This window comes from Tamandua tetradactyla, chromosome 5 (assembly GCF_023851605.1).
Source record: "Tamandua tetradactyla isolate mTamTet1 chromosome 5, mTamTet1.pri, whole genome shotgun sequence".
Classification (NCBI taxonomy): domain Eukaryota; kingdom Metazoa; phylum Chordata; class Mammalia; order Pilosa; family Myrmecophagidae; genus Tamandua; species Tamandua tetradactyla.
The window spans coordinates 184,560,711-184,576,503 of record NC_135331.1 but is presented as its reverse complement, the minus strand read 5'-3'; the positions used below and the strand labels follow the sequence as shown (position 1 = coordinate 184,576,503).

At 34.1% G+C, this 15,793-nt stretch overlaps 1 protein-coding gene and 1 long non-coding RNA gene across 13 annotated transcripts in view; one reads left to right on the top strand and one right to left on the bottom strand.

Moving 5' to 3' along the window:
- Positions 1-9,874, bottom strand: part of LOC143685155 (uncharacterized) — a 47,617-nt gene extending 37,743 nt beyond the window's left edge. For all 7 annotated transcript variants that reach the window (XR_013176418.1, XR_013176417.1, XR_013176412.1 and 4 more), the window contains exon 1: positions 9,682-9,874. This is a non-coding gene — a long non-coding RNA (uncharacterized LOC143685155). The remainder of the gene's footprint in view (positions 1-9,681) is intronic.
- Positions 1-15,793, top strand: part of TRDN (triadin) — a 435,680-nt gene that overhangs the window by 203,654 nt on the left and 216,233 nt on the right. For 5 of the 6 annotated variants that reach the window (XM_077162803.1, XM_077162800.1, XM_077162799.1 and 2 more), the window contains 2 exons: positions 10,466-10,525; positions 11,327-11,386. In XM_077162803.1, the coding sequence (XP_077018918.1) occupies positions 10,466-10,525; positions 11,327-11,386 (120 nt within the window). Of the gene's footprint in view, positions 1-10,465; positions 10,526-11,326; positions 11,387-11,872; positions 12,012-15,793 lie in introns of those variants that run through there. The other variant, XM_077162804.1, reaches the window with a different exon arrangement.

Sequence of the window (15,793 nt, the reverse complement as noted above, 5' to 3'; positions counted from 1 at the left end):
AATCACCCCAGGAAAGGCTGCTGGAACCCAGAAGCTGAGAGAGAAGTCCAGCTTGTGCCTTCCTGTGTAAGAGACAATCTTAGATGAAAGGTAGCTTCCCTTCCTCTGAAGAACTATAAGTTTTTAACTAAATAAATCCCCTTTTACTAAAAGCCAATTCATCTCTGGAATGTTGCATCCTGGCAGCTTTGGCAGAAGTGTTTTTTCTCTTAGTCAGTCTAGCTACAGATCTATCAATTTTGAACGCTTTTCAAAGAGCCAACATTTGACTTCATTGATTTTCTCTGTTGTTTCTCTCTCCTATATTTCCAATCAAATCTTTATTATTTTCTTCCTTCTACCTACTTTGGCTTAATTTGCTCTTCTTTTTCTAGTGTCTTAAAGTGGAAAAAGGTTAAATTATTCATTTGGGATCTATTTTCCTTTTAAATATAGGCCATTTAAGTTATAGTTTCTCTAAGCACTGCTTCAACTGAATCCCATAAATTTTGGTATGCTGTAGTTTTGGTTTCATTCATTTCAAAGTATTCTATAATTTTCCTTGTGATTTCTTTTTTGACCTATTTGCTATTTAGAAGTGTGCTATTTAATTTCCCCACATTTGTGAAATTCCCAAATGTCCTTCTTTTGTTGATTTCTAATTTCATTTCATTATGGTCAGAGAACCTACTCTTAAAGTGATTGAAACTTGTTTTGTGGCCTATGACATTGTCTACACTGTGAAATGTTTCCATATATATTTGAGAAGTATATGTATTATGCTGTTGCTAAGTGAACAAAAATACCTATTTTTTGTTAACTAGGTATTTTCTAGGTTACTATTTTAATTTCACTGTCATTTCTTTTACTATATTTGTTTGAGTTATTTTCTTATGGTTCCCCTAGTGATTTGAATAAAATAATAAAATAATAAGAATTAATTAATTTAATTAGTTTATAACTGTCTATTATGTATTAATGCCAACTTAATTAAAACATTTTGGAAAACTTTGCTTCTATACAGCTCCATTATCCAACCTCTCCTTGTGCTGTTATTGTCATACAAGTTTTATCCTTATAAATTGTATGCCTATCAATGTAAATTCATAATCATTGCCTTTTAAATCAGATAGGAAGAAAAAGAGTTACTTATGAAAGTATTTTCTAATGTCTTTTTTATTATATATGTAGGTACCTTCATTGATGTTCTTTATGCTTTCATGTGGACTAGTTATTGTCTGGTATCTTGTCATTTTGGTTTGAAGGACACCCTTTAGTATTTCTTGTAAGGCAGGTTTGCTTGCAACTAATTTTCTTAGTTTATTTATTTTTTATGGGAATGTCCTTTTTTGGAAGGATAGTTTACTAGATATAGAATATTTGGTTGACAATCTTTAAATAATATAATTTAAAATTATGTAATAAAGAAAATCTGGAAATCACATTTATCCTCCCTTTCCAAGGATTTGCTGCTGTTATTATTTGTTTAGTGACTTTCCTGAATGAATTCTGTAAAGTCAGTGTTCTTGGTGCGTGTGGCAACTGAGGTCAGTTAGCTTAGTGATCAGCTAATGATTAGATGGAGACTAACTTAACTACTGGAAATCAAATCTCAAATCTCCCAGTCTTTGCTGTGAGGCTATGTGTGTATGTTGGGTACATCTTTGGTACTCAGTCATGCTGTTTTTTTTTTTTAACTCTGCCTTAGCGTTCACTTCCTGCTTACAAAGAGCCTCAAGGTCACTTAAAGGTGGAAGCGTAGGAACTTCTCAGGTCTTTCCTTATCATGTGCCCAGGCCAGTGAATTTACACAGGGCTTTTCAAAGCCACGGTAGAGTCTCATTCCCTAGCTTTCCTTATTAAGGTTTTTGGTTAGTCTATTTGCACCAACCATTATCCAGTACTTTAGACAGCCCATGATATCAAACAATTGCTGCTGATTGGTCTCCAAAAATGCCCCTGGGGAAATGGCTATGACATTGGTTGACCTCCAAGATGGGTCAAATAATGGCAATGCCCTGGGGGGTGGAGTCTTCCAAGGAATCACCAGATAAGTCAGATAATGATATTTTCCTGAAATTGGGGCTTTGAAGTGCTCCAATTCTGTTGCCTCTTCTGGTGGCTTCTGGGCTGCTCCTTTTCAATAGCTCATTATGTACTAGTGGTTCCCAAGCCTATCGCAGAGCGGGGGAATGGGGATGGAAATAGATGAACTTATAAATGCCATGAAGCTCATTGTTCCTTCTAATAGTTTGTGATTTTTTTCTCAAATAAATGCCCTCCAGATTGCTGCAAGCCATTGTTTAATTCCAAGAGTTTTGAAAATATTGATTATGGTAATGTTTTTTCCCAGTTTTCTTGTTCGTTTATATCGGAGTGGGTTTCTGTGGCCCTTACTCTACCATTCTTGTTTATGTCACCTCCCCCCATTCAGTCTTTAACCAATTCCAACATGCTTTTGTCTTTATAACTCCATCAATATAGCTCTTGTTTATTGTATCTAATAATAACGTCCATGTGTCCATGGACTATTTTAGTCACAGAACTTAAAAATTGATGGCTCTCTCCTTTCAACACTGCCTCTTTTGGAAACACCATTCTCCTAGTTTGCCTCCTGCCATTTAGGCCACTCACTCTCAGTCTTTATTATCAGCTTCTTCTCTTTTCCTCCATGGTGTCTAACTGTTGGAGTATTTCAGGTATTGGTTTGGTTTTCTCTTCTTTTTTCACTCTTATTTTTCTTCCCAAGAAATATCATCTATTTACCATGGCTTTAAGCATTATCTATTATTACCAGAGAGCTTCTGCATGCCTCTTTTCTTTTTTCTTTTTTTTAAAGAGGAAGTGCTTTTAATAACTTCCATGTTTTTAAATTTATAAGGACCTGTTTTGTGCCCCAGCATATGCTCTATCCTGGAGAATGTTCCTTGAGTACTAGAGAAGAGTGTATGTCCTGGTGTTTTGGGGTGTTATGGCTTGTATATGTCTGTTAGATCTAATTCATTTATCAAACTGTTTGTGTTCTCTATTTTCTTGTTGCTCCTCTGTCTGGTTATTCTACCCATAGAGGACAGTGGTGTATTGAAGTCTCCTACTATATTGTTGAGGAATCGATTGCTCCCCTCAGTTTTGTCAATGTCTCATGTACTTTGGAGCCCCTTGACAGGGAGCAGACAGTTATGATTTTTATTTCTTCTTGGCTAATTGTCCCTTCTACTAAAGTATAGTGTCCTTCTTTATCTTTTATAATGTCTTCACATTTAAACTCTATTTTGTCTGATATTAGTATAGCTACTCCTGGTTTCTTTTGGATGTAGCTTTCATGGAACATTGTTTTCCATCCTTTCACTTTCAATCTGTTTGTTTCTTTGTGTCTAAGATGAGTCTCTTGTATGCAGCATGGAGCTGGATGATACTTCTTAATCCATTCTGCCACTCTGCATCTTTTAATTGGTAAATTTAGTCTGTTAGCAGTCAAAGTTATACTGTAAAGCCATTTCTTGAATCTACCATTTATCCTTTTATTTATTTGTCAGATCTTATATATTCGTTCCCCTCTTTCTTTTCAATTCTGTGCCCTCCTCCAAACCTTCCTTTCCTGTCTCTTTTTTTTTTTTTCAAATGGAAGAACTCCCTTTAGTACTTCTTGTAGAGCCAGTCTCTTGTTGACATATTCTCCCAGCCTTTGTTTGTCTGTGAAAATTTTAATCTCTCCCTCACTTTTGCATGCCTCTTACATCATCTACATCTAATATTTTCCATGAGTGGTAATAAGGATTTAACTTGATCTTGCAAACTTAAAAGAGTATAGGAACAGTCATATGATTCAAGTTTATAAATTTTGGTGGAATAGTGCATTGGATCAAATGGGGGCTTGTGATTAAACAGTGAACACCACAATCAAACTTTCGTGAGCCTTTTAATTAACACTGTTCTGGCCAAACAAAACATTTGGATTTTGCCTGCTCTCAGTCTTTGCTGTGATGCTTCTAAAATATAGAAAGGTAGAGAAGCTTTGTTTTAAGGTAGGTATTTTGTTAATTCTGTAGATAGGATCATATAACTTTAAAGCTCTTAATGTTTAGCTGATGATTTTGTTTCTTATTTTACTGAGCAATTAAAAGCCATCAGAAGACAATTTGCCACTTGTCACACCCAGTACATTTACCAACCTACTAGTAATTCATATCCCTCCCACAAGATGCTAACATTTCAAGGTATAGCTATAATTTTTTCCAGTCTTCATCCTCTGAGACTAGAGGTAGGTAGGGATTTTCATTACTTCTCATCACTGCTTCCAAGTCATTGTATTACCCTATTTTCTAAGACAGATGCTTCTTTGAAGCTCCATTCATCAGAATATTCCACAGAGTTCTCTTCCCTATTGTAGTCATCAGAACACCCCCCAGTGACTCTTCCTCATTACGTGAGTATTTGACCATCTGACAACTCATAATCTATCTATCTCTCTCTCTCTCCAACAGCAATCTTGCCATAATTATTGGTGAGTTTTGGATCATTCACTTGCTCTGACCTCTGGTTCTTTGACCTCTTCTTTGACAAAGCTTTTGCCTGCCCTTAGCCCCTATCAGCCACTGCAATGTACTGTAAGCTTAGGGTACACTTGGACGTTTCCTATAACTGCACAAAACTCATAGCCCACCTCCCATGATCGCCCATCTTTTCCAGGTCACCCACTTGGGTTTCATAACTGTGATAATTTCTTTTCCTCAAAGTAATTTCTATTCATTTGTCCTAAAATTTCTCTATCTCTCCCTTGATATTTGACTAAGCTTAGCTGAAATAATTCTTCATTATAATGATTCACTTAACTACACTTTCAATTCCTATTCATTTCTGGTGTCATACTTATGTGACAAAATCCCATACCATCCAATTCTCCCTATTCCATGAGTGAGGCATCTTGGTAACTATAGAAAACACACAATCTTGCTGTCACCATACATTTATCACCTTAACCTCATATGAGCTGCCCATCTATCCCTTTAATTTAGCAACGCTATTGTTTTTTTGTCTCCTAGGGCACCATATACATTTTTTTTCCTTTCCTCAAACTTCCAGCACTGTTTCCTCCCTCCTCAGTTATAGCTAGTGACCTTACTTCTTCCTTTGCTAAGATAATAGGAGTAATCACAAGAGAATTTCCAGAAGCTTCAAGTTATCTCCATTAAGCAACCAAACCTGTGTCCATATATGTGTCCATATACACTGCATCCCTCCTAATAGAATGGAGGGTGATGCTAAAGTTAATAAATATTTTTTCAGTTGTGCAATGGATACAAGATTTCCTTTTGCCTAATCAAGAAAATGATTCTGAAATTTCTTCCTTTCTCTCCCACATTATAATTTTCTCTCTTTCTCCAAGTCTATCTCCATGTATATATAAAGATGCAATAATGTCTCTCATCCTAAAAATAAATAATTAAAACAAGAAATAAAACAAAATCTCTTGACTCCACATTTCCCTGCAAGCTATTGATGTCTTTGCTAAGCTTGTCAAAAGATTCATATAACTACATACTTTTATGTTTCTCCATTCTCTCTTGAACTCTCTCCAATAACAGTTTTTCTACCTCTCAACCAAAACCTCTTCTCAAGGTCATTGGCTGTAAAAGGCGATGATCAACTATCAGCACTTAAACTTACCAATCTGTTAACAACTTTTGAGAAATTTTAACTTCCTCATTTTTGAAACACTTTCTTCAATTGGCTTTTAAGTCACCACCCTCTCATTTCTTTTTCTCTGTCTTCCTTACTGATTTCTTCTATTCACAATCACCAACAATTGGAGTGGAATGCCCCATACTTCAGTCTTGGAATCATCTATTCTTCAAATATACACATTCCTTAGATTACCTCATCTAGTCTGGTAGATTTAAATACCAATAATATACTTATCTTCCCAAATATATATCTCCAGCCTAGAAACTCTACCCTGAACTTCAGACTTGTATCTCCTACTTCCCAATTGATGCCTTCACTTGCATATCTTCTAGGAATGGGAGGTTAATATGTCTAAAAATTAAACATTTTACTTTCCAACTTAAATTTGTTCCTTCTGCAATTTTTTCTCACCTCAGAAATGGCAAATTTATTCTTCTAGTCACTCAGAACAGATTTTGAATCAAACTTGACACATTTCTTTCTCTCCGACCACATATCAACCCATCAGCAAATTCTATTAGCTCTACCTTTGAAACGTATTCAGAAATGACCATTTCTCAATTACTAAACCACTATTAACCATTATTCCTTGAATGGATTGTTTTCTATTTGACCTTCAAGCTTCGATACTTGCTCCCTATAGTTTTCTCCTGCAATAGCAAATGGGATCTTCTTAAAACATAACTCAGAATTATGTAATTTCTAAGTTTAAATCCTCTCTGTCACCTCCTATCTTACTCACAGTAAGTACAAAACTCCTAATATGAGCAAGATTCTATGTTCTTGGCCCCCTGCTACATCTCTTGCCTCATCTACCACCAGCTCTTGTTCTCTCTCGTCAGCTGCAGTGGTCTGCATAGCTGTTTTTTCTTTTCTTTTTTTTTGCTCATATATCAAACAAGCTCTGTTTCAGGATCTTGCTAGGTATTTTTCCTCTGCCCAAGAATTCTTCTCTTCAATAGCCTAAAATGCTTTCATTCTTTCAGGAATCTTCCCAAAGTTACCTATTCAGAGATCAGCTCTACCTTAAAAAAACAGTTAGCCCCACCATGCTCTAATCCTCTAAACCAAGCTTTAGTGTTTTTTTTCAACAGTTATCACTCACTATATGATGCATATTCTTCTTAAGCCTTTGAATGAATTTTTCTCTTGCATTTAAAATTTTTAAGCCGTATCAAAGCCAGAAAAAATATGATGATAATTTAAAATTCTGAAGTTTAAGTCATCTGTTCCCAGATAAAACTAGAAAATAAATGCACAATAATGGGTTGTAGTCAATTAATAAATATTTGGGGGATAAAGGAATGACTAGATAAAGGGGAACTTAAGGATGCTCTGCTTATTGCCCTGCCTTTTATGGTTGAAGACAAAGGCTTTATGACTTATCTAAGTGTTACATAAGCCAGAAACTGTGATTTATAGCAAAACTGAGATTGCAATCTACTTTTTCTTCATTCTAGGACAATACTCCTTCGTAAAACACTGATTTCTACTTATATGCATGTCTTTCAGAAGTTGTTCAACTCAAAGTATTTCAGACATAGCCTTTCTGTATGTAGAGAAATAAGAAGCAAAGCCAGAAAGGGTTTTGTTAGTCCCATTTTTCAAACAAGGAAAATGAAATTCAGTGTGTCAAAGTACAGTGTTCAACATCACACAACCAGAAAGAGTTGGAGCTGGAATTTAAACCAAGGTCACTGGTGCTCACCCTCATGCCTTCTCCCCTGCCTCGTGCCCTGGTGTAGATAACAAGGAGAAAATGCTAATAACAGCTCATGTAATTGAACTTATCTGCTTATGTGAGAGTTTCCATGATCATACGATGAGCTGGGTTCCAAGCCAAGCCCTTCCTCTCCAGAGAAACAAGGTCACAGTATGTTGAAATACATTGTTATGAAAAAGTAACATCTTTATTTATTCAACTAGGATGAAAAAGACATCAATCTTAGTCTTAAAGTTTTAGAAGAAAAACACCCATCTGGCATATTGAGTTGGGATAATTGCTACATTAAAAAGGCAAAGAGGGAGGCACAAAACATAAGATAAAAATGAAACATTTTACATTTGTTTTCTAGTATTGCTAGGAACATACTTCTTAAAAAGCTTTCTACTTTAATTATTGTGTGTTCTCTGGCTTTGAGTTGGCATAAAAACATTTAAAAGCAAGATAAAAGTCAATTGTCAGGACTTAGGAAGTGAAAAGTATGTCATTTAATTTTTCTTTCATTTGATGTTAATTTTTGTGGAAGCTAATAATATATTTGCATCTCAGAGTTGCTCATCACAGAGATTTCTCTCCTAACTGTCATTTCTGGTGATCCTTGCCATCTAGAGCCATCATTTCAGAGCTTATGACAGTTTTGCCAAAGAAAGGCGATTTGCTGATAAGTTCACATCCTACAGACACATTAATTGCTAGCCTTCTGAAAACTGATAGTACTAAATGTTCTAAGTCTTCTGTATAGATTGGAAGAGAGGATGAAGAGGAACTTGGCTATCTGGGGGTATAGTCAGGCAGAAAGGGAAGACTGCTTATTGTTGACTGTTGAAGGAGAAAAAACAAGTTGGAGCAAAGAGAGTTTACACAAAGAAATGTGGGCTACTTTTATATCCGTGTGGGAAATAATTAAGTTGTGTGTCTTATAAATGAAAAGCCTAATTCCACTGCTGCCAAATCACCTATAGAATAGAGACAATAGTGCTTGAAGAAATGCAGAATATTTAGAAGTTGATGTTTTAACTGAAATTCTCCATGAATAAAATAAAGTCCTTTAATGACAGCTTAAAGGTCTAATTCATAAAAATGTTATTAAAGAGTATTATTTATACTGACTCTTTGTGGACTTCTGCACTTATTCCTGACTCTCTCAGTGTCTAGCCATAATTACAGCCAATGTGTATAATGGAAACATGAATTCATTCTGAACTAAGGCAATAGTATGTGTTACCACAATAAAATCTCAGTTATATTAAGTGTTGAATTTACTGCACAAGAGCATCCTCTTAAAATAATAAAAAAAAGAATGTCTTCCAACCTACGGACTCAGATATCGACTTTCATTCTGAAGTTCATTGTAAGATTGACTAATGAGCATGACTTTCAAATGAAATATTTATTCATTACATTATGAATCTTAGAGACTGAAGTATAGAGTTGTCATCTTATCTTAGCTATGGTATTGATTTTTTTGTATGGGCTTAGACATATTTTCAAATAATCTGTGTTTTACTTAACCCCTTTTCTGGAGTATAACATCGGAGTGATGTTTAGCAAATGCCAAATCAATTGTCAAACATATGCATTTAGATAAGATGGCAAATGCCCTGCTACATAAAATTACTTCCAGAAGTAGAATGCAAAGATACTTAAATCAAACATATCTTTATTCAGAACTTTAAACATGATTTTCATATTTAATATGCATGAACTGTTAGGGAAAGACAAAATGATATTCAATCGGTGTATTCCTAACATTGGAGCAATCAAAATTTGACTTATTGACTTGCTACTTCTGTTTGGATGAGCTGTAATAGTACCCTCAGATACTTTTAGATAAAGCGCTAATATATTTCTCTTTCTGATGCTAGATTATGTCTAGGACTCATGAAAAGAAGTTCCTTATGAATTATACTTATAACACTGAAAGAACATGTTGTCTTTGATCTTGTACATAAAAATGTTTGGTACCTAAGGGAATGAATTAATTCCTATATTTAATTAGATGTGGTCATTAGTAGACAACTTAAACAGTACCAGGACTATTCATTGAATAGTCCTTAGCATAGTAACAATTTTATAATAAGTCTTTGAGTATTTGACATCTGCACATGAGATGAGAGATAAATAGCAAGGAGAGAAAGGTACTTGAAATATCAGGTAAATTCAAAGATAAAAGCCAGTCAATTTCCAACTGTAACTCTATATCTAGATGCCTAAATCCTTAAAACACAAAGCATTCCATTTCAGCAAACTATGCACTTCTATGTGACTTTGTTACTTGAAGTGATTCTGCTTACCAGAAATGAACTCAGGCATGTCCAGTTGTTATATTGGTATGGCTGGGCAGCACTTGAGGTGTCTTACTTTCCCCTAAGACCAAGGCTTCTTCAAATCTCTGAAACAGGGCTATATCATGAAGAGGTCTCCAGAGACCACAGACTGTTCTAGAAGGCATCCGAATTTATTACAGCCACTGGAAGCAAAGATTTGTCTAAGCCTCCTCACTGATGCAACCTCTTGGAAAGGTCAAGGGAGCTATGTCCCCACCACACTGCCAGATAAATGTCACCAGGCTCTAAATGCCTGCTGACAAGAGGCAGATTTGAAAAACGTTAAATCAAGATAGATATAATTAGTGGACTGGTCTATTATTTCTAGTGAAGTTGAAAATATGAAAAGGAAAGAAAAATAATTCTTCTAGCCAATTGCAATATCTTTCCTAAGAAAATTTTCTTCTGATTTTATGTAGTAACATCTTACTTTAGCCACAGGGCAAACAATCGAATGGTTCAGCAAGTTTGAACTAGCTTGTTTGTGACTTGTAAACAATATTAGCAGTTTACAATTTAGGCATTTACAGTGAGCCAGGCACTAGGCTGAATGGTTTGTAAACATTATTTAACTCTGAGGGAGCTACTATGATTTTACGAACGAGGAAAATAAAGCTTAGAGAGATTACATCGCTTGCTTAAAGCCACAAATCTATCTGAGACAGACCTGACAACACTAATCCTCATTCCAGCCTTGGCTTATATTTTGTATAAATTTCCCCTCATAAAATATTTGAAATTTCTTCTCTAGAAAAAGAAGAGGAAAAAAATAAAACTGAGAAGAAAGTGACTTCTGAAACAAGAAAGAAAGGTAAGGAATTTAAAAACTCTTTAAAACATAAATGATTAATACCTATTTATAATGCAGTTGGGGAAACTGTTTTCCTAGGAAAGAAATCCCCTTAATAATTTTATTATTTTTTATTGTTATTATAAATGAACACTCTTGAGGTTTCTAAATATTTCAAATGAAGTGGAAATTGAGAAATTTTTAAAAAGAGGATTCAGGCCTAAACCTTTCTAATAACTATTACTGTCTGAATACTTTTTTTTCTTTTCTATGGGCTGCTGTTCAATTTACTACTTTGTTTGACTAGGTATGTGAATTTGAAAAAATGACTATTCACTTCATTAAGTTTAATAATAATTTTAAAAGTCCATTTAAATAGCAAGCGGAAGAAATAGTTGGTTGCTTTGATGTTTTTTAGATGGTTGTTTTTAAGTTGTACACTTGAGACCCCAATTTTGCCTCAGAGATATCTTAGCTTCAGACATGCTTTCATTGACTGGATAGCCCAGGAAATATTTGATATATTCCTTCCAATAAATTTTAGAAAAACTACTGAATCTACCATAATTAATAATGCCACTTAATATTTCCAGTGGCATGAAGACGTTTTTGACCTTCTGAAGAGAAAACACACTTCGACATTGGTTCCTTATTAAAGTGCTAGCCATTCATATTTAATATGACTTAGACTCTGATCTAGGATTTCTTATACAAGATGATATGGATGCCTAGTGGTAGCCATGTGTGCCCTGAAATATATAAGAATTAAACACGTTTTTAAAAAATTTGTTGAGACTTAACGTTTTCTTGTTTCATTACCAGAAAAAGATGATGTCAAAAAGAAAACTGAGAAGGAAACAGCTATTGAAGTATCAAAAAAAGGTATTTTGCTTTCTTTTTTTTTTCTTTAGTCAGATTAATGTTCAGGCTGTTTATTTCATGGAAGAATCTTGACGCAATATACATAGTTTGGATATCGGTACAGACATAACGTAATTAAGAACAGCTACAATTATACAAGAGCACCACTTTGCAAAGGTAAGAACCTGAGGAATAATATGCCCTGTTAAGAAATAGCACTGTTCAACTAGTTGACATTCAGATTTTTTTGTTTTAAATGTAGGGTTCTGTTGTACTCTTTTTCAAGCATGAGTATTGACTTCCATTCAAATTAGTCTTAAGTCTAGAAGAAAAAGACAGTCATCTCAAGTATTATGGTTTGCTATTAAGTACTCTGAATACAACTGTTTTCTTCACCAGTATAAGTAATGCTTGAAATTCTACCCTTCGGGACATTTCATTTTGGGGGGTTATGATAGAATTAAAATGCAAATATTCCAGAGCATGTTGAAATCCTTCCCTACACAGCAAGATGCTCATGAGGAGAGAAAAGATGGTGATCAAAACACTGAAATGAAAGAATGGAGGCTGCCACACTGACAATGGTTATTCTTAGCAAGAAGACAATAGGAATTCCAGAAAATCTATAATCATGCTGTAAATGGAGTCCAAAACTTGCAAAATATGAAGAATTGTGTGTCTATATGTGTAATGAAATAAGCAAAGAAGAGACATCCAGATTTTTTATGGGTCTGGTAATTGATTGCCAATTGCTTTGTGTGGAATTTTCATCGTTAATAGATATGTTATTGTAGGCTTCCATTGCAATGTTAAACATTCATTCATTTATTTTGTTTATTTTAAAACTCACAAGTACTTCCTTGAAGAAATACGAAGTTTTGCCTTCATAAGGAAAGCAAAACACAGAACTGACCATTTGAAAATACTGAGAGACTGGTTACTGTGTCAGTGGATGTGCAGCAGTTACATGATAGATGCTAAAGAGAAATAAAGTGCTCCCTTCGGTGTCTTCAATTTTACTAAAGGTTTGGGGGAAGAAAACTTTGCAAGCTTTTGTAATGCTCGTGACTGATCTTAAAAACATTTGATGCATGCATGCAAATACAAATTAGAAAAATGCTGTTGGGAAAACTCAATGTCTGTGTGTATGTATTTGTTGTTTGGTTTTAGCTTTTCTTTTGGGAAAGACAAAACATGTTTTTTTCCAGTGAGTAATGGAAAAATTTGATACTTCTGTGCTACTGGGAAACCTGGTATTATTAGCCACAGGCGTGTCAAAGTGAGGTTGTGCACTGTTGGTGAAAGAATTGATTATGCCAATGTCACTTCCTTCATGGCTGATGCCATGCTCATCCACCAAAGCAGAAATCAAACTGGGTGACTCCTCAGTACCAGCTCATGTTGAAAAACAAGTTTGACCCTCTTAAAACCAGTTTTCTGTTTGTCATTTTTACATTTGATTACACAAAGTGCTATTGGCTTTAACAAACCAGTTCAACTCCCTATTAGAAAATTGCATAACTAAATTATTTGTTTGCAGTCCTTAACCCCCCAATACTTAAACATTTGGATGTATACATGTGTGCGTGTGTGTGCACTCATGACTGAGATAGAACAAGAGAAAGAGATAGATATTCATTGGGTGTTATTGTGAACTCATTTCCTTTCACAGTTTAATAATTATCCAACTATATTTTTTTGCTTTTTCTCTTTTTGTTGTTTTTTGTTTTGTTTTAGTTTTTGATTCTTTCCAACTTAATTTTAATGTGAGAGTATTATGGTTTAGGAAATAGCTAGCTTGAAGCTTATTGTGAAATCAGTAAAAATTTTAGAGCTAATGAGAGAAATTGACAATAATCTGAAATCTTGAAGAGCTTGAGGCACATATTCTTCCTAAAATAGAGGAATATGGAAGAACACATGCTATCACTCTACCAGGCACAAATAACAGTGAATTGAAAAGATATAAGATAGGCCTAGATGCTTATTTATTTTTGAGTTTTATCATGATATTTTATGCTATTTATATTCACTTCTATATTATTTACATAATATATATATTTATGTCTTTTTGCATTATTTTACTTACATTTATATTTTATTATTATGGAGATGCAGATGAAACTTAAGCTTACATTTTATTGTATATAAACGAGCGTTAATTACATGAATCTCATAAATCACACTTGGCTAATATGTGGGTTGGGGCAATGCAGGTGGGGCTTTATATGAAACAATTATCAACCCACTAATTAATGCTGGTTGAAAATGGGCAATGGGTACATTGAAGTTAATATACTAATCTCTTGTTTTATATGTATTCATCATTATCTGTGGTAAAAAATTAACAGACAAATATCAGCCACTTAACACATTAATGTGAAATTAATAAAAATCACCAGGATATTTTGCAACTTTATGAGATGGCTTTTGGCTTGAAGAAATATCATGTAATAACACAACCAAGAAAGGGAATAAACTCTTGTTTAAATATCTCCCTAGGTTTGTATTAGATTTCAGTGCTGAGTATATAAGCTGCTCTAGTTACTACAAACTACAAAAAAAGGGATTTTTCCACAGGGAACCAAATACACACAAAATTGTTAGAAGGACTGGTCAAGTTAAAGGGACTTCTGGATTATTGAGCACCAGGGAACATAAATAGATAAAAAATCTGCTCCTTTCAGCACAGCTGACACAGCTGCCTCCTGGCACCCACAAGAACTAAAGACTAGAAATGTTGAATTCAGTTATAGAAACTTCCCCAAACATTCACATTTCTGTGACCTGTTTGCCAGCTCATTTCTCTCTCCCTTTTTTTTTTTTTAGTCTCATGTAGGTGCATCTAATTGATGAAACTTAATTTTAATTTGCTACCAGAACTCTAGCTGCAAGAGAATCTGGGAGATGCAAATTTTCCAACTGGAAGGAGGGTAGGATGGAAGTTGGATGAGGCTATTCACAGTATCTACAGGATAGATACTTTCAGAAATGTTTTAGAAGATCAAATTCATATAATAAGAAATAGTTTTGGAAGGCCTGAATTGTAAAGTGACTAAACCTTTTTTTTTAAGTACTCCCAAAGTTGAAAAAGATTACTTAGTCAAGCAACATGATAAAATTGACAGGTTAAGTACTCACAAGATGCACTTAAATATAGTTTACTTAGTTATTTGCCTAAATACCTATAGATGAAAGAAGCCTGAATTTTCTTCCTCTCTTAATTCTCAAGGTGATTTTTGAAGAAACTTGGATTTTCTAAGTGCTAGATGAGATTATAATGATTAAAACAATAAGTTGCTCACTTTTTATAATGGAAAAATTATAATCTGGAGAAAACATATAGGCCAGCATAGAAACAGTACCCCCCAAAATAAGAGTCGATTAGGGGAATGATAGCTTCATGAGGGCACTGTAAATCCTAAAAACCCATCAGCAGCTTTTGCAATGTCTGTTGATAACAAGTGATTTTCTCAATATGTTCACCAGGATGGCAAATTTTGGTTACAAAAAACAAAAACAGTGGCTTAAATAATTATATTTGTAGATAAATTTAAAATTAAACAGAAAATGATGTGGAAAATGTGTTCAACTGCAGTCCAAAGAATTACCTGGCTTGGTGAGAGGAAAGTTATTAACAGAAAGTTGTAAACTCAGAGCTGACTTATTTCTTCATTTAGAGTAAAAAGATAGAAGTGATCAAAATTTGTATATGTGATTATTTTAATGATAAATAGTAGTTTATGTGTATGGCTTTTTAAAATTGCATATAAGAACTGTGCATTTAAAATAAAGGTTGATATTTGGTATAGTTATCAATTATCAATATTTTGATAATTTAAAATTATCAATAATTTGAGACCTAGTTCATTAATGTGCTATTATTTCCCTTTAATGAAAATGTGTCTTGATAAATATTTTTCTGAGATATCCAGAAGATCACTCCAACATGTTACACAAAGTGCTGGTGTTTTTAACAAAAAGTTAGAGTTAAAAAACTTTCGCCACTGGTAGCATTGACTTAGCTAAAGCACTATTACCAGTTTGACAGTGTCCCGTGCAAATCTGAGAAGAAAACAAGCAAGAACCAAACAAACACAATCCAGCCATAACTGTGACACGTTTATCCCTTCCTTCATGTGACTATGGGTTTTGAGTTGGAATCATACTGAGACACACAGAAAAAGACTTTCTTCAATGCTGCTTCTTTTTTGAAATTCATGCATTTAGCATTGTCAGGAAGCCAGGAAAAAAAGCTTTTATTTTGTTTGCTTTTCTGTGATTAGTAATTCAAATTATTATTTAAAAAAAGTATATATTTGAAATAGACTAATAAATTATTTTACTTAATTTAAAAAAAGGTTTAAAAGAAATTTTGAGCTTACTGCAAACCCTTTATTCTCAAAGTCCCCCTTGAGGGTAATCTAT